General features: G+C 31.8%; 3 protein-coding genes across 7 annotated transcripts; 1 reads left to right on the plus strand and 2 right to left on the minus strand.

The window, feature by feature from the left end:
- Positions 1-279: 279 nt before the first annotated feature.
- LOC141449219 (cytochrome P450 6a2-like) lies at positions 280-5222 on the minus strand. 2 transcript variants are annotated; one of them, XM_074118432.1, is made up of 4 exons: positions 4154-5222; positions 3051-3272; positions 1158-1409; positions 280-1080 (listed from the first exon to the last, which is right to left on the minus strand). In XM_074118432.1, the coding sequence occupies exons 1-4, from the start codon at positions 5052-5054 to the stop codon at positions 917-919; spliced, it is 1539 nt and encodes a 512-aa protein (XP_073974533.1). In that variant the 5' UTR covers positions 5055-5222; the 3' UTR covers positions 280-916. The 2 variants fall into 2 exon arrangements, with proteins under 2 accessions (XP_073974533.1, XP_073974532.1); XM_074118431.1 differs by having other exon boundaries at positions 3051-3275.
- Positions 5223-6551: 1329 nt separating this feature from the next.
- Positions 6552-13359, plus strand: LOC141449225 (eukaryotic translation initiation factor 2 subunit 1-like). Of its 3 annotated transcripts, none has more exons than XM_074118443.1 (4): positions 6552-6937; positions 7005-7233; positions 7435-7667; positions 8971-13359. In XM_074118443.1, the coding sequence occupies exons 1-4, from the start codon at positions 6700-6702 to the stop codon at positions 8973-8975; spliced, it is 705 nt and encodes a 234-aa protein (XP_073974544.1). In that variant the 5' UTR covers positions 6552-6699; the 3' UTR covers positions 8976-13359. The 3 variants fall into 3 exon arrangements, with proteins under 3 accessions (XP_073974544.1, XP_073974542.1, XP_073974543.1); XM_074118441.1 differs by having other exon boundaries at positions 11180-13359; XM_074118442.1 differs by having other exon boundaries at positions 13188-13359.
- On the minus strand, positions 13225-18693 carry LOC141449218 (cytochrome P450 6a2-like). 2 transcript variants are annotated; one of them, XM_074118430.1, is made up of 4 exons: positions 17099-18693; positions 15996-16217; positions 14103-14354; positions 13225-14025 (listed from the first exon to the last, which is right to left on the minus strand). In XM_074118430.1, the coding sequence occupies exons 1-4, from the start codon at positions 17997-17999 to the stop codon at positions 13862-13864; spliced, it is 1539 nt and encodes a 512-aa protein (XP_073974531.1). In that variant the 5' UTR covers positions 18000-18693; the 3' UTR covers positions 13225-13861. The 2 variants fall into 2 exon arrangements, with proteins under 2 accessions (XP_073974531.1, XP_073974530.1); XM_074118429.1 differs by having other exon boundaries at positions 15996-16220.
- Positions 18694-18816: the final 123 nt, after the last annotated feature.

The following is an 18816-nucleotide window of genomic DNA, read 5'->3' on the forward strand; positions in this document are numbered from 1 at the left end:
TATTTCTTTTAAATATATTAATTAGGTACATTACATTCTTTAGTTTTTCATTTTTGCCATCTAATAAGGTACTTTTCAGTGTTCTTATTTTCTATTCTATTTATTTAGGTATTTTTCTTTTCTTTTTTCAGAACAAGTATAATTTTCTTGTATACTTTTCAGATTATTTTTCTTTTCTTTTTGTATAGCATGTAATAATTTTCTTTTATATTCTTTTGATTATTTCTCTTCTCTTTTTTCAGAGTATGTACAATTTTCTTTTGTATTTTTTTAGATTAGCAGGTATCTATTATTCTGTTCTATTTCTTTTTCATTGTTTTAAGCTGTCAATTTTTTTATTTAATTTTTCTATCTAATATTGTAATTTTTGAACTGTGTGTTACTGAAGTATTTTGTTTTATTTATTCTGAGTTTCCTCCGGCAGACGGAATTTTCATGCTTTACAATGTTTTTTAATTTTGAATGAAAATGTATTTGCTTTTTTTTTTTTTTATAAATAAAATATTATTATTGTAACCCAAGTCTGATCTCTGGTAATTAGTATGTTACATTAAATAAAACACTATTATGAAACAATTTTTATGCTACCTTATTTCAATTATATTTATAAAAATGATTTAATTAATTTAACAAAAATTATTCTCAGAAAACACAATTTCAGAAAGCTTCCTATGTTACATATTTATTATCTTCTTTATATGACTCACGAAGTTTAAACAAACCAAAACATTATCAGAAATTAGTAGTGATTGTAAATAAATTTGGTTTTATTAAGAGTTGCTACCTTCACTAAAAGATTAAATGAAAACGAATGAGCATTAAAGTATACTTGTATAATTGACATTTCCTTTTGATTATGCAATTGATGTAGTTAAAAAAAATTAAACTACAAAATAAAATAACGTTGATGATTCTTCTATCTCTTGTGGAGATCAATTAACACATTCTCAGATGGTTCTACAAAAGTTCCCGACTTTTTGTAAACCATTTGCGATTTTGTTTTGGGATTTAAAGTTATTCGAAATTGATGAATTAATTTTGAAAGCCCTGTTAGAATTTCCATTTTGGCGAATCTTGAAGCTAAAATTAATGAGAAGATTAGGTTAAAAAATTATTTAATGACTTAGTATAACGATTCTTTGTTTTACCATACTGACCAATGCATGTTCTTGGTCCATCACCAAATGGCAAATAAGTATATTTTTTTATCTGCTCTTTATTATCGTCACTAAACCTCTCTGGTAAGAACTTTTCAGGATCCGTGTAGTATTGAGGATCATGATGAATTGAATATATTGGAATTAAAATTGTTGTTCCTCCAGGTATAATGATATTCGTATCAGGAATTTGATAATCTTTTGTCGATTTCCTGTTTAGTGCCGGAGCAGGAGGATGCATCCTCAGAGTTTCTGCAATTAAATTTCATTAATATTGTTCGTTTCACTTCCGAGAATGATTAGTTTTTATTGTAGGTTCAGTGCGCTTATGACTTCACTTTTTTATAATATTTTGCTTAAAATGTCTTCTTTTTTCGGACGCAACGGTAAATGCTGGAGACCTAAGCATCTAGATGAATCTCGATATTGTCCAAAAATTGAAAGAACAACAAAAAAAACTTGGCAACTTTTGACCGAAATTTACTTTCTTATGGCATTTCCAAATCTGTAATTTTGATTTTCTAAAGTAGAAATCCACCTGAAAGCTAACCTGAAATTCACTTAAGAGGCCATTATTGACTAGCGCTTTAAACGTAAAAGCAATCCGGCAAATGTCTTAGCTATTCAAGAAACGCCTCATAATTGGCAACATTATTAATATCACCAATTTTAAACAAGATAAGATTGACTAAGAGAGACCGGTGTAAGACCAACGTGAGAAATATAATTTTAAAAAAACAACACAGGCCGTTATTGTAAAAATTCAGCAATAATGTGGCCAGGTACTACACTATTTTTAACTTTGATTTAGAGAATAAATACTCAGCTAAGAGAAGGGAGAATCAAGAAACGAATTAAACTTTAAGAGGTACGGCAGATTATGCTAATTAAGTATTGGGGGAGGAATTCAAAACTTCTTTGAGGTGCGAAATCCAACTTGTCATAGGAATATTATTTTCTCCTAATACTTATTAAAATACTCATTTCAAAACTGTTTGAAAATTTGCCTAAGTTCTTTTGTAACATGGACTTATGAAAGAGTAATAGCATCTATTGGAGCAAATACTTCTACAACGAAAACATCCGATGGTTCCTAAACTCACGACAAAAAGAATGAGGTGTTTCTTATAACAAAATCCAACCCGACTTTAGCTAAATCACATGACCAACTCAACTAGGCATCAGAGGCAATTTTCTCTGGAGAATGCTCGAAATCTAAAGTAATACTTAAAAGAAATAGATTTGAAGAATTTACTGGTAAAAACTAGAAAATAATCAATCGCAGAGACCAATCAACCGATATAATGCAAGTTCAGATTTCATAAGCTGAGTTCACACCCTTGTACAATCAACATATGTTTATTTTTCATTCTTGTTCCTCGGAAATTGTTATTCAAGATTTTTAGATTATAACTATCACAGAATGCCAAAAATATATAATCTCTATCATTAACAATCCCACCCTTACATTTCCGTGCATTATAGCACTTATTTTTATCCATCAGCAAATGATCTGGAAGAGCCTAGGAGGCGATTCTAACATGACCATCCCCTACCAATATGTAATGAATGAATAGCGTTTTGCTAAAAAATCCTTTTCCCAAAAGTTACAATTTATATTCATCAGGAAATAAAGAATTAATCGAGAAAAGTATTAACAGAAAAAATATCAGGAAGAACAATAAAAGATCTCTTCTTTACCCACCAAATTTTTACTATTTTTCAAACCACCATTTCCAAAGAGAAATAAGTATCCAACTCCGTAGTACAAAAATAAATTGAAGCTACTATTTTTAGAACCAAATTTTCTTCTGCTTTTTGAGACATTTTATTCACACATATAAAAACGAGCCATTATTAATTTTTAAAATTAAATAAATATTACAAATTTACCTGAGAATATTTGATTAAGATATTTCATTTCTTTTATCGCCTGATAGGTAAATTGCCCTTCATGTTTTTCTAAAACTTCTATAATTTCTTCATACACTTTTTTTTGTATATCTTGATTAACAGAAAGTTCATACAAACAAAATGTGAGGGTCAGGGCAGTTGTGGCAAAACCTGCAGCTAAGAACTGGTAAGTGCTTGCAGTCATTTGCTTATCATCCAGACCTACTAAAAATAAAACAAATGTTGATAAACTAATTTAATTTTTTTGCAAAACGTTTTTGTAAAAAATTTTTTGCAGGACGGTATTCTATCTGAAACTAAGCAAATTAACCTTCGATTATAAAAATAGTACTTGTTTAAAATATTTCCAAACATTTTGTCAAATTTTTCAGAGAGACCAGAAGTAAATTTTTAAAGGGCAATTTGTAACCTTTGACTTCCTTATACTAAGACAATCTCCTTTAAAAATTTACTGGTCCACTTAAAAGAGTTTTCAATGAATTAAACAACTTGATAAACTAACACTGTTGAGTGCTCGTGAACACGTTTTCTTGCAAAACAAACTTAATTTCTCGTACGAAGATAAAAGGAATCCTGGAAAATGATATATGTACCTTAAACTACTATTATTATACATTATAAATATAATTATTAATACTAGACAAAACATAATATTTTTGTTCTCACGCAATTAAAGTCAAGTATTTTTGTGATGAATATATTGAATACATCTCTTGAACTAAATTTTGTAGCTTATTCTTGATTTATCATAGGAAAGTTAGTAATGATACAATAGTTAACGGGGACATTCCTGGGACACTTATCAATCGGGGCAGAAGTACGAATTCGGGGTCTGTCCCCAGGAAACGGAGACGTCTGGTAACCATTGACAGTATGCCTATAGACATTACTTACTGATTCACCGTGTATAACTGGAATGGTGTGAATTTTTACTTCAGTAGGATTTCTTCTATAAATTGAACATCACTCAAAGTAATTTTTAAAAGTTAGCTAAGTAATTTAAAAAGATCTTAGAATTTAGCTTGCCTGGTAAATAAAAAATTAAGTTCATATTTTGTGAATTTATAAAATAATTAACTTACTTGGTTCCTCCTCATCGTTTTCCATATTATTTAAAGAAGTTGCATCTTGATTTTTTATTTCAATCATTAGCTGCAGAAAGTCATTTCTGTAAATTTTATTTGTTTCTCTAAAAGCAACTGCATTTTTAACAAAAGAGAAGAAATAATCTTCAACTTCTTGAGGTTGGTTTTTCCATTGGAGTAATTTTAAAAGTCTTGGTAATTTCCCTCTGAGCGCCGTTCTTAATTTCAATAAAGGACTAGAGCGAGCTGACAGTTTTACTATGGTCCTAAATTTTGAATTTGGATTATCCATGGCTTCTAAATCCAAACCAAAAGCACATGATCCTATAACATCCGTAGAGAACTTTCCCATCAAATCCTTACATTCAATTGGTTGCTTGTTTTCTGCACTTAGCGAACAGCGTTTCAATAATTTGTCCGCACATTCAATAAGAAGCGGTTGCATAATCTTCAATTTCCCTGAAGTAAAGGTTGGAGAAAGGTTTTGTCTGAGTCTCCTCCATTTTTTTCCTGTTAAATTGAGAAGATGAGCGGCTAATGGATCTAAATCAGTGTCTGCATCAGTTCCTCTATTGTAAAAAGAAGTGAAATCTTTTACTAATACAGCTTCCACCAGTGCAGGATCCTTAATAATTAAAATTGGAGTCCGGAAAGAAAATAATCCAAAAAACCTGGATTCACTAAAATACTTGTAATATTCTTGATGTACTGCGCACGTTGGCCTCAAACTCATTTCTGCTTGGAACAAGTTACCAAGAAATGGTAGCTTTGGTTTTTTATAGGGCACACACAGATTATTCCAAAATTCGTACGAGTATGTACCATAATAAAGTAATAATAGTACACATAAAGTGGCCAGAACAATGGCAATTAGATCCAGATTTAAAATACTCCACATTATTTGCAGCAGGGCAGATAAAAATATATATATTTGTATAATTTATATGTAGTTCACTTACTCGCGGAATAAATGAATATGCTGTTTAGACAAATGGTAAACTTATATTTAAGACTAAATCGCATATCAATAGTAAAAAATAATTAGATTACATGAGGTCATAAATTTCTATCTACAACCCAATTTTTAGTCTTATCTGTTTTAAAAGCTTTTAATCAGTGACCTTATCGATCATAATTTACTATTCTAGGGCAAAATATAAAAGTGAAAATAACTGTATATTGACATGTAAAGGAATGGATTGAATTTAAATAATCTATTTTTGTTGGCTTTCCAGCCTTCGAAAACAAGAACAGATGCGCAAACAAGACCAAAAAAGCAACAAATAAAATCTATACTTGGCCCTTTCACTCGTAAAAATTTAGAATTAACAAATAATTTTTGTAAAGACCTTGGTTTGTCATTGAAGTGTTTAAGAAATCAACTGTAGCTTTCACGCGAGCATCTCCTTCCTGCTTTTCCACAATTTCACATTAATTTGGCCTCTACAAATTACGTGCAAATATTTTAGAGCAATCCTAAAGTATGGATCATATATGAGAAGACGTTTATTTATTATTGTATAACATATACAATAGTTGTGCTAATAATTATATTTCTCCTTCATTCATTATTTGATTAGAATATAACTCCGTTATAACTAGCTCTTTATCCCCAAGAATATTAAAGAAAGTAAACTAATGCCTACTTTTTCAGGCGGGCTTTACGTTTAGCAACCAAATTAGGAGTCGTAGACGTTGGCAAGTGTACTTTACTGTTAAGTTTTTCTTATAAATCAAGTAAAATGCAATGCCTAAACCGAGAATTGAACCCAGTACCACAATTAATTTTTGCGGGCCACACCTCTAATCGCTCGGCTACCATATTCTATTGCCTTCCGCAAGAATATTAAAAGTATAAGATCAAGGCAACATGCTATGGAAAGCCCATTATTTATACAAAACAGCTCTACTAGGAGACGTAACGGGCAAACAATGGCTTTGGATGTCAGCCGCAAACTAACAACAGAACCAGATTGAACAAGATTCTAGGTACGAAAATAATGCAAGTTCAGCTCGACGGAGTTAACTCTAAATGTTTCATAAAGACAGAGTCGGGGAGAACTAAGATTTTTAGACAGTTTTAACAATTTAATCATATCTATCATTACGTTTTTATTTTAATAAGTTGGCAATTTTTTAAGTATCGGGCGTTCATGGGTGGATTTTATATTTAAAGGTTAAATTACTGTGCCAAGACAATTGTTTTTGGTACAATTTGACCGAATCCACGCTAGTTTAATTCTAAATAAGTTTTTGGTGCTGCTCGGCATTTAACTCTTTCGATTAGTTTCGCATTGACTATCGATTCTACATTTAGAAGAAAGCATGCAATATATCCGCGTGTCTGTATCTTAACTCACCAGGTAGTAAATAGTTAATAATAATAATAAGGTTAGCGTTTAAGGTAGTGTGTGTATTTAAGTTACTTACTTTCATTCAGGACGTGGTTAAATTAGTGATTGGTAATCTCTCACTGTTATAATTATTATAATTTCTCGTGGATAGTTTTGATTCGTATGTACTACTTGAGTTTTTAAAAGACAATGCCTCTAAGCTGTAGATTTTATAAAGAGAAGTACCCTGAGGTGGAAGATGTAGTGATGGTAAACGTCAGAAGTGTTGCTGAAATGGGAGCTTACGTGCATTTGTTAGAGTACAACAATATTGAGGGGATGATATTATTATCTGAACTTTCTAGAAGACGTATTCGTTCCATTAATAAACTAATAAGAGTAGGAAAAACTGAACCTGTTGTAGTGATTAGAGTGGATAAAGAAAAAGGTAAGTCACTACATATCTATTAATATGTTACTGTCAAAATGGTATCTAAAATTTTCTTGAACGACAGGTTACATTGATTTGAGTAAGCGACGAGTATCTCCAGAAGATGTAGAAAAATGTACGGAGAGATTTGCTAAAGCGAAAGCGGTGAATTCTATATTACGTCATGTTGCCGAGTTGCTCAATTATGAAACGGACGAACAATTAGAGGAGCTGTATCAGAGAACAGCCTGGTTTTTTGAAGAGAGGCAAAAAAAGAAATCATCTGCCTACGACTTTTTCAAGCAAGCTGTATTGTAAGTTTTTGCAGTATTGTCTAAAAGTTTAGAAACTTGCTTTCGTAACTACGGACGGATAAAGAGTAGTGGAATAATCTGCTCAAGGCATCTCATACGTTATTATTTTTTAATGTTATCTACTTTGCAATAGACATATATTTTTTCTAAGTTTACTTAAGAAGTATTTTGAGGCATTACCACATTTATTCTCATTCCTAGAGACAACTCAATATTAGCCGAATGTGGCCTAGATGAAGCAACGCTAGAGGTACTACTTACAAATATAAAACGAAAGCTTACTTCTCAAGCAGTAAAAATAAGAGCTGATATAGAAGTTGCCTGTTATGGATATGAAGGAATAGATGCAGTTAAGACAGCTCTAAAGGCTGGACTAGCTCTCTCCACCGAGGAACTTCCTATAAAAATTAATCTTATAGCACCACCGCTGTATGGTTAGTTTTCATAATTACTTTTTAAGCATATTCGTTCGTTATTGAGTAATAAACTCTTCCAAGTCTCAAAACTCAAAACCAGTAATAGTTTTGTTCATATAAACATACAGAAGTATCCGCGATACCTGATTGATAGTTAGACGTTCAAGTGCCCCGAAATAATAGGCATTATTTTAGTTTTACACAGGTGTCTTTTGGTGTAACTAGTTCATACATATTGTACAGTACTGTTCATCGTTTTGGTGACTGAGTTTTAATTCTTAGCGGATTCCTTGTTCTTTTGTCTATCAAGATTTGTTTAATCAGTATTATGTTGTGATGATTTTTCTTACCGTAAACCAAATAGACTGATAATCTCCAAAAAAAATCTTCCTCGCTCCTTCTCATTTTACTGAGATTAAATGGTACCTTTTTCTGCTGATTTTTTCCCCGTGGTCTTAACGATGTAATTGTTCGTAACTTAAAATAAAAAAAACAAAAACATTTCTAATTCTAACGTTTTCATTAATTCTTAGATTTTGTCTAATCGGGCAAGAGTTTTGTAATGTAAATCTGTGTTCCGCTTTTACTACTGTGCTTGAGTGATGTCTTGAATTCTTCCACTTTTTGTTTTTACTGCGCTTCCCTGTTTTCTTTGTCTTTCTTCTTTAAAGGTTTGAGATAAGTTCTGCAAGAAACTCTGAGATTCTTTTGGTCACTTTGGGTATGCCTAATCATAAATGAATTCTATTGCCCAATAAAAAACTCGCCCGACTATTTCTGCAATTCAGTGTCGTCGATCGGTTGTATAATATTACGTATTGACCGAATTGATCTTGCTATGCCTACGTATCGTTCTTCATCGACTGTTTGTTTTGGGAAGCACAGGTCAGATTTCTTGCTTTTCAAAAATCTGCCAACTCAGGTGACCTAATTTGAGGAACATGTCCGAATTAGAGCTGTTTCAATTAATGTATAAACGATAACTTCATTCTTTGTCTCACCATATTTATTGAAAAATTATTGTTATTATACAAAACTATAACTACTAAAGAAAGACCAAAATTAAAATACATAACTAATATAAATTTTAAACCTCTTACCAAAACTTTTCTCACGACGTTCTAAGGAGCTCTTAGCTTAGCATCGTCAGCGCACTCTGCCAGTGCTTCTGTTTCAGCTCCACGTTGCTTGAAATATATGCAATAATTTAACAAAATTAAAAATTTAAACATTAACCTAGATAAAATAAATTAAATTATTTTTTATGTTTTATTTTTTCTAAAATTAACAATCGTGGTTTTTCGTTAACTTACTTATTTAGGATAAATCAAGATTCATTCATTTGACACCTGGTAGGAAGATTCGTTTGGAGGATTCAAAAGTGTAGCGTTCTCGTTCATTTTGAAGCAGTTGCACGTCACGTTGCGATAGTATCCATATCCATATCTATGCTGGTCGAGGTCAGGAGTGATAGAGACGATTATTGTGCATATTCACATATAACCTCGTCAACTTCTAATTTATAAGTAGCTATTAAACCTATATTACTTTGTAAACTATATACATACAATGATTAAAAACGTTTTGTACACATCGAGAACTTGGCCAATAGCGCCAACATAATAAGTTATTTAACGTAAGTCATGTTGGGGTGTCTAAATTCTGAATATTATTAGTGCTGCCGATTAATCTTGCCGATTTGCAAAATTACGGCGTATTACTACAATATTGAAGTTATTAAAAATGCCCCCCCCCTGAACAAACGTTCTGTTCTCAGTGGGCCAAGCTGTAAATAAATAACATACATATGTATATCTAAAAAGTTCTTTTACTTTTTAAAATTGTGTTTTTATCTTGTCGATCAATTTTTTTTTTTTCAATGTTTCGATCTGTAAAATTTCAGCATTTGGGCTGCATTTTTGAATAAAAAACTATCGGCATCACTCCGAGTAAAAGTGTTTCTTTATAACTATCTCTGGGCATTACATCCTGAAAGCCTCCTCATATAGCTTCTTTCTAACTTTCAGTTCGGCAGCCTTAGAGTACCATTTACTTTCTCCCTTACTCTTTAGTACAAATCCGCATCTGCGTCATGGAGCCACATCAACGAGGCCATCCTCAAGATACAACCGAGCGATTTGCTTCCAGCTCCCATACGATCTTCGTGATTTAACTGTTTAATGTGCCTTTTCTCAATCAAGGCCACGAACTCTGGTTCCTCTTATACGTAGATTTCACAACTCTGCATTCGATTAACTACTTCACTATTCACTAATCTTTATTCTTCACTTATCTGCGAATTGTGCTCTCCCACTTTTTCAGAGCTAGCTCATCTCCTAGATAACACCTAGAGGCCTACTAGTATATGTGACAACTGGTTTGGTAGCGTTTTGATACAGAGCAACTTTTGATTGGCAAAACAACATAATAGTTGGGTAGACTGAATTCATCTGAATTTTGAAGTATTATAGCAATGTCAAAATTTTCCAACCTGTTAAGAGCAGTGTGCAATAAGACCAGGCTTTTTCCGAAAGGAGTAGTCTACAGGTTTGAGCCCCAATCATTTTTTATGAAGTTATAGAGATGGCATTGATACTTATATTTAATTACTAAAATATAAGTAATAGATTTATACGGATATCCAGAATTTCGTAACTTCTTATGATTTTGACAGCCTAGTCTGGGAGCAGTTTCTCGATGGTACATCTATCAGGTTTGAATTTGTAACCAACCTCCTTAGCCAGGTCTCTTGAGGTAGGCTGTTTTTTTTAAAGGCATTCTCCACATTGTCAGCATACGCCATGAGTGAGACGATTAAATGCTTAATTCTAAAAGATGAGTTAATGTTGACATTTAGGTTCGAGCGTAATGCTCTCACAGCTAGTTTAAGGGTCTTGTTTAACAATCTTAATGAGAGAGAAACATCTTGCCAAAGGTCTGTGTTTACTTTGAACTCTTAAGAAAGTGTTCCATGTACCTTTTTTACCCTTTAGTGGTTTCCACCCATCGGCATACTGAGAGCAATTTTTACTACTTTTAATTTTACGGTTAGGATTTCTTTTCTCACCAAAAACTGTGTGGTAAATCCCTTCCTTTCAAAAATGAATGTTAATGTCTCAAACATTTTTTGTGGAGTTCTTTTGTCCTTCACGTATTCCAAATAAATGTCAGACAAATTTTGTGCAATTAGGGAGCACTTGAAACACATATTTGTCCAAGTAGTTCTTTCCGGGAACTTTATTCCGGGTTCTTAGGAATAAATGCATTGAAACTCAAAATTTCGAGTCACTGAAAACAACATCAGTACTTGAGGAATGCTTTTTCTAGCTCCCACAGTACCTTTCAATTATAGCCCCATAACCTTTTGAAAATTTACTATTTAAAAAAAGATTTTTTTTTTGTCAACACAATATTTTTATATTTTAAATAATTCAGTCAAGACAAAACAGTCATTTTTTCACTACCTTATAAAAAAAAAATTAATATAAATATCTGTAATATAATATAAAAATTTTACCATTTTTTTTAAGGGACGTCTGATCTCACCATCCAGTCAGCGACATTTACTTATTTCTATGACCACTCTCTAATATGAATTATGTAATTAAATCTAATGCATCTCTACTTTCATCAAAGGAACTTCTATTTACATCTATTTATATCCTATTCACAACAAAAAGTACTCTCTATCATTTTGGAGCTTGAGGTAAAGTTCTGCAAGAAGGAAATTTGTTTAGCTTATTTGAAATCCATGAATCTGAATCAAGACAGATCCTCATGTGGTTTTCCTTTGATAATGGCAACTAAAAAATAAAACTTCCTCTATTGAAGTATTCTTCTAAAATCCAGTAAGGAATTCTGTAGCTGCCTCAAGGTTGATGTTTCTATTCTTTACTTCTTTATTTAAATGTTTCTAAAAATAATTTAATGAGAACAAATTACGGAAGACAATAATATCCCTTCGCTGCTAATTACATTGCCTCATCTTAAGGCTAACATAGCTTGCTAGATTCCAAGGAAGTTATCCAGAAGGACTAAGTTACCGCGGCAAAGGTCTGCTGTAACCCAAGTCTTTAATCGTAAAAATTTTACCTGCGGTAATAATGTTAATATTTCTGATTTTGTAACTTATTTCCAAAGTTTGCTTACCCACTCTGTTAGTTTTGTAAGCTGAACCTTACATTGTCTATAGTACTTTGGAATTCCCTTTTGATTTCCGTGAGTTACGCGTGACCCCAACCTCATTTAGTAAATCCATCATTTTTCCGCCTTTTAAACGAGGGGTTGTTAATGATGTCCAGAATTACAGGGGCATACCCTGCTTAGACGCTTCTGCTAAGATTTTCACTGGTCTACTTCAGCGACTGGAATCCTTTGTTAGAGACAATGAGTTGCTCAGTGAGTGTCAAGCCGGGTTCTGGCGAGGGTATTCTATATTGATAACCTGTTTGTTTAGTTAAACATTATTAAGCTTAAATTTCTTAAAAGAGGTAATAAAGTAAATTCTTTTTTTGTTGACTTTAAAGCCGCATTCGACAGTCTTTGGTTTTTCGTGAAGAAGTTGTTTTCATTACCTTCCTCCACACCTAACTACCATGATTTATTTGGGAAATTCTTTGGATCTACTTAAAGTGTTTACTTTAAATTTACATTCCAGATATTGTCTAAGGGCTAAAAATCTTCCCTCTCATCGTTTACCACGCATCTGGCAATTGAGGTAATTAATCACAATGCTTTTTGGTTCCGACACTGGTGTGAGCTCGCGCTAAGATACTCCTGTGGATTTGATGGTTCTCTGGATTAGGTTTCTCTCTGGCAAGAGCAGCTCAGAACTTTGCTAGATACTATTAAGGTTCGGCGTACTGAACAATGCGTACGGCTTGCTCAAGATTCTGATTGGTTTCTCTCGTACAAAGAATAATATTAAACTTTTTTGTCTTGAGACTGAGTGTCATTTAGCTCTTAAACTGAATGATTTGAAATGGTTGTTTAAGCTCAGATGTGATCTCTTACATTTCATACCATGGCTTGAACGTCCTGATGCTAACTGCCCTCTTTGTGATCACCTTTGTTAGGGAGAATTTGTATCATTTTTTGTGCAAGTGTTCTGCCCTTAGCGAACTGTGGGTGCAGTACCTTGGCTTTAGCCCTTTTCCTGCATCAGCGCCGATACCCTTTCTTAACACTTCTTCTGAGAAAGATTGCAAGCATTTAATCAACTTCGCGCGACATACCTGGCATTATCGCCGACATATGATTTGACCATCACAGTCTTATTGCTTTCATGGCTTGCGTGTATTTCTTTTAAATATATTAATTAGGTACATTACATTCTTTAGTTTTTCATTTTTGCCATCTAATAAGGTACTTTTCAGTGTTCTTATTTTCTATTCTATTTATTTAGGTATTTTTCTTTTCTTTTTTCAGAACAAGTATAATTTTCTTGTATACTTTTCAGATTATTTTTCTTTTCTTTTTGTATAGCATGTAATAATTTTCTTTTATATTCTTTTGATTATTTCTCTTCTCTTTTTTCAGAGTATGTACAATTTTCTTTTGTATTTTTTTAGATTAGCAGGTATCTATTATTCTGTTCTATTTCTTTTTCATTGTTTTAAGCTGTCAATTTTTTTATTTAATTTTTCTATCTAATATTGTAATTTTTGAACTGTGTGTTACTGAAGTATTTTGTTTTATTTATTCTGAGTTTCCTCCGGCAGACGGAATTTTCATGCTTTACAATGTTTTTTAATTTTGAATGAAAATGTATTTGCTTTTTTTTTTTTTTATAAATAAAATATTATTATTGTAACCCAAGTCTGATCTCTGGTAATTAGTATGTTACATTAAATAAAACACTATTATGAAACAATTTTTATGCTACCTTATTTCAATTATATTTATAAAAATGATTTAATTAATTTAACAAAAATTATTCTCAGAAAACACAATTTCAGAAAGCTTCCTATGTTACATATTTATTATCTTCTTTATATGACTCACGAAGTTTAAACAAACCAAAACATTATCAGAAATTAGTAGTGATTGTAAATAAATTTGGTTTTATTAAGAGTTGCTACCTTCACTAAAAGATTAAATGAAAACGAATGAGCATTAAAGTATACTTGTATAATTGACATTTCCTTTTGATTATGCAATTGATGTAGTTAAAAAAAATTAAACTACAAAATAAAATAACGTTGATGATTCTTCTATCTCTTGTGGAGATCAATTAACACATTCTCAGATGGTTCTACAAAAGTTCCCGACTTTTTGTAAACCATTTGCGATTTTGTTTTGGGATTTAAAGTTATTCGAAATTGATGAATTAATTTTGAAAGCCCTGTTAGAATTTCCATTTTGGCGAATCTTGAAGCTAAAATTAATGAGAAGATTAGGTTAAAAAATTATTTAATGACTTAGTATAACGATTCTTTGTTTTACCATACTGACCAATGCATGTTCTTGGTCCATCACCAAATGGCAAATAAGTATATTTTTTTATCTGCTCTTTATTATCGTCACTAAACCTCTCTGGTAAGAACTTTTCAGGATCCGTGTAGTATTGAGGATCATGATGAATTGAATATATTGGAATTAAAATTGTTGTTCCTCCAGGTATAATGATATTCGTATCAGGAATTTGATAATCTTTTGTCGATTTCCTGTTTAGTGCCGGAGCAGGAGGATGCATCCTCAGAGTTTCTGCAATTAAATTTCATTAATATTGTTCGTTTCACTTCCGAGAATGATTAGTTTTTATTGTAGGTTCAGTGCGCTTATGACTTCACTTTTTTATAATATTTTGCTTAAAATGTCTTCTTTTTTCGGACGCAACGGTAAATGCTGGAGACCTAAGCATCTAGATGAATCTCGATATTGTCCAAAAATTGAAAGAACAACAAAAAAAACTTGGCAACTTTTGACCGAAATTTACTTTCTTATGGCATTTCCAAATCTGTAATTTTGATTTTCTAAAGTAGAAATCCACCTGAAAGCTAACCTGAAATTCACTTAAGAGGCCATTATTGACTAGCGCTTTAAACGTAAAAGCAATCCGGCAAATGTCTTAGCTATTCAAGAAACGCCTCATAATTGGCAACATTATTAATATCACCAATTTTAAACAAGATAAGATTGACTAAGAGAGACCGGTGTAAGACCAACGTGAGAAATATAATTTTAAAAAAACAACACAGGCCGTTATTGTAAAAATTCAGCAATAATGTGGCCAGGTACTACACTATTTTTAACTTTGATTTAGAGAATAAATACTCAGCTAAGAGAAGGGAGAATCAAGAAACGAATTAAACTTTAAGAGGTACGGCAGATTATGCTAATTAAGTATTGGGGGAGGAATTCAAAACTTCTTTGAGGTGCGAAATCCAACTTGTCATAGGAATATTATTTTCTCCTAATACTTATTAAAATACTCATTTCAAAACTGTTTGAAAATTTGCCTAAGTTCTTTTGTAACATGGACTTATGAAAGAGTAATAGCATCTATTGGAGCAAATACTTCTACAACGAAAACATCCGATGGTTCCTAAACTCACGACAAAAAGAATGAGGTGTTTCTTATAACAAAATCCAACCCGACTTTAGCTAAATCACATGACCAACTCAACTAGGCATCAGAGGCAATTTTCTCTGGAGAATGCTCGAAATCTAAAGTAATACTTAAAAGAAATAGATTTGAAGAATTTACTGGTAAAAACTAGAAAATAATCAATCGCAGAGACCAATCAACCGATATAATGCAAGTTCAGATTTCATAAGCTGAGTTCACACCCTTGTACAATCAACATATGTTTATTTTTCATTCTTGTTCCTCGGAAATTGTTATTCAAGATTTTTAGATTATAACTATCACAGAATGCCAAAAATATATAATCTCTATCATTAACAATCCCACCCTTACATTTCCGTGCATTATAGCACTTATTTTTATCCATCAGCAAATGATCTGGAAGAGCCTAGGAGGCGATTCTAACATGACCATCCCCTACCAATATGTAATGAATGAATAGCGTTTTGCTAAAAAATCCTTTTCCCAAAAGTTACAATTTATATTCATCAGGAAATAAAGAATTAATCGAGAAAAGTATTAACAGAAAAAATATCAGGAAGAACAATAAAAGATCTCTTCTTTACCCACCAAATTTTTACTATTTTTCAAACCACCATTTCCAAAGAGAAATAAGTATCCAACTCCGTAGTACAAAAATAAATTGAAGCTACTATTTTTAGAACCAAATTTTCTTCTGCTTTTTGAGACATTTTATTCACACATATAAAAACGAGCCATTATTAATTTTTAAAATTAAATAAATATTACAAATTTACCTGAGAATATTTGATTAAGATATTTCATTTCTTTTATCGCCTGATAGGTAAATTGCCCTTCATGTTTTTCTAAAACTTCTATAATTTCTTCATACACTTTTTTTTGTATATCTTGATTAACAGAAAGTTCATACAAACAAAATGTGAGGGTCAGGGCAGTTGTGGCAAAACCTGCAGCTAAGAACTGGTAAGTGCTTGCAGTCATTTGCTTATCATCCAGACCTACTAAAAATAAAACAAATGTTGATAAACTAATTTAATTTTTTTGCAAAACGTTTTTGTAAAAAATTTTTTGCAGGACGGTATTCTATCTGAAACTAAGCAAATTAACCTTCGATTATAAAAATAGTACTTGTTTAAAATATTTCCAAACATTTTGTCAAATTTTTCAGAGAGACCAGAAGTAAATTTTTAAAGGGCAATTTGTAACCTTTGACTTCCTTATACTAAGACAATCTCCTTTAAAAATTTACTGGTCCACTTAAAAGAGTTTTCAATGAATTAAACAACTTGATAAACTAACACTGTTGAGTGCTCGTGAACACGTTTTCTTGCAAAACAAACTTAATTTCTCGTACGAAGATAAAAGGAATCCTGGAAAATGATATATGTACCTTAAACTACTATTATTATACATTATAAATATAATTATTAATACTAGACAAAACATAATATTTTTGTTCTCACGCAATTAAAGTCAAGTATTTTTGTGATGAATATATTGAATACATCTCTTGAACTAAATTTTGTAGCTTATTCTTGATTTATCATAGGAAAGTTAGTAATGATACAATAGTTAACGGGGACATTCCTGGGACACTTATCAATCGGGGCAGAAGTACGAATTCGGGGTCTGTCCCCAGGAAACGGAGACGTCTGGTAACCATTGACAGTATGCCTATAGACATTACTTACTGATTCACCGTGTATAACTGGAATGATGTGAATTTTTACTTCAGTAGGATTTCTTCTATAAATTGAACATCACTCAAAGTAATTTTTAAAAGTTAGCTAAGTAATTTAAAAAGATCTTAGAATTTAGCTTGCCTGGTAAATAAAAAATTAAGTTCATATTTTGTGAATTTATAAAATAATTAACTTACTTGGTTCCTCCTCATCGTTTTCCATATTATTTAAAGAAGTTGCATCTTGATTTTTTATTTCAATCATTAGCTGCAGAAAGTCATTTCTGTAAATTTTATTTGTTTCTCTAAAAGCAACTGCATTTTTAACAAAAGAGAAGAAATAATCTTCAACTTCTTGAGGTTGGTTTTTCCATTGGAGTAATTTTAAAAGTCTTGGTAATTTCCCTCTGAGCGCCGTTCTTAATTTCAATAAAGGACTAGAGCGAGCTGACAGTTTTACTATGGTCCTAAATTTTGAATTTGGATTATCCATGGCTTCTAAATCCAAACCAAAAGCACATGATCCTATAACATCCGTAGAGAACTTTCCCATCATATCCTTACATTCAATTGGTTGCTTGTTTTCTGCACTTAGCGAACAGCGTTTCAATAATTTGTCCGCACATTCAATAAGAAGCGGTTGCATAATCTTCAATTTCCCTGAAGTAAAGGTTGGAGAAAGGTTTTGTCTGAGTCTCCTCCATTTTTTTCCTGTTAAATTGAGAAGATGAGCGGCTAATGGATCTAAATCAGTGTCTGCATCAGTTCCTCTATTGTAAAAAGAAGTGAAATCTTTTACTAATACAGCTTCCACCAGTGCAGGATCCTTAATAATTAAAATTGGAGTCCGGAAAGAAAATAATCCAAAAAACCTGGATTCACTAAAATACTTGTAATATTCTTGATGTACTGCGCACGTTGGCCTCAAACTCATTTCTGCTTGGAACAAGTTACCAAGAAATGGTAGCTTTGGTTTTTTATAGGGCACACACAGATTATTCCAAAATTCGTACGAGTATGTACCATAATAAAGTAATAATAGTACACATAAAGTGGCCAGAACAATGGCAATTAGATCCAGATTTAAAATACTCCACATTATTTGCAGCAGGGCAGATAAAAATATATATATTTGTATAATTTATATGTAGTTCACTTACTCGCGGAATAAATGAATATGCTGTTTAGACAAATGGTAAACTTATATTTAAGACTAAATCGCATATCAATAGTAAAAAATAATTAGATTACATGAGGTCATAAATTTCTATCTACAACCCAATTTTTAGTCTTATCTGTTTTAAAAGCTTTTAATCAGTGACCTTATCGATCATAATTTACTATTCTAGGGCAAAATATAAAAGTGAAAATAACTGTATATTGACATGTAAAGGAATGGATTGAATTTAAATAATCTATTTTTGTTGGCTTTCCAGCCTTCGAAAACAAGAACAGATGCGCAAACAAGACCAAAAAAGCAACAAATAAAATCTATACTTGGCCCTTTCACTCGTAAAAATTTAGAATTAACAAATAATTTTTGTAAAGACCTTGGTTTGTCATTGAAGTGTTTAAGAAATCAACTGTAGCTTTCACGCGAGCATCTCCTTCCTGCTTTTCCACAATTTCACATTAATTTGGCCTCTACAAATTACGTGCAAATATTTTAGAGCAATCCTAAAGTATGGATCATATATGAGAAGACGTTTATTTATTATTGTATAACATATACAATAGTTGTGCTAATAATTATATTTCTCCTTCATTCATTATTTGATTAGAATATAACTCCGTTATAACTAGCTCTTTATCCCCAAGAATATTAAAGAAAGTAAACTAATGCCTACTTTTTCAGGCGGGCTTTACGTTTAGCAACCAAATTAGGAGTCGTAGACGTTGGCAAGTGTACTTTACTG

This window comes from Rhodnius prolixus, unplaced genomic scaffold (assembly GCF_049639745.1).
Source record: "Rhodnius prolixus isolate KJV_2025 unplaced genomic scaffold, Rpr scaffold_2, whole genome shotgun sequence".
Taxonomy (NCBI): Eukaryota; Metazoa; Arthropoda; class Insecta; order Hemiptera; family Reduviidae; genus Rhodnius; species Rhodnius prolixus.

Coding starts and splice junctions, on each gene's coding strand:
- LOC141449219 (XM_074118431.1), bottom strand. CDS start 5,054: ATGTGGAGTATTTTAAATCTGGATCTAATTGCCATTGTTCTGGCCACT. Junction 1,410..3,050: donor TCTTAATCAAATATTCTCAG/GTAAATTTGTAA, acceptor ATTTAATTGCAG/AAACTCTGAGGATGCATCCT. Junction 1,081..1,157: donor TGGACCAAGAACATGCATTG/GTCAGTATGGTA, acceptor CATTAATTTTAG/CTTCAAGATTCGCCAAAATG.
- LOC141449225 (XM_074118441.1), top strand. CDS start 6,700: ATGCCTCTAAGCTGTAGATTTTATAAAGAGAAGTACCCTGAGGTGGAA. Junction 6,938..7,004: donor TAGAGTGGATAAAGAAAAAG/GTAAGTCACTAC, acceptor CTTGAACGACAG/GTTACATTGATTTGAGTAAG. Junction 7,668..11,179: donor TATAGCACCACCGCTGTATG/GTTAGTTTTCAT, acceptor ATTTTTTTTAAG/GGACGTCTGATCTCACCATC.
- LOC141449218 (XM_074118429.1), bottom strand. CDS start 17,999: ATGTGGAGTATTTTAAATCTGGATCTAATTGCCATTGTTCTGGCCACT. Junction 16,221..17,098: donor AAACGATGAGGAGGAACCAA/GTAAGTTAATTA, acceptor TTTTATTTTTAG/TAGGTCTGGATGATAAGCAA. Junction 14,026..14,102: donor TGGACCAAGAACATGCATTG/GTCAGTATGGTA, acceptor CATTAATTTTAG/CTTCAAGATTCGCCAAAATG.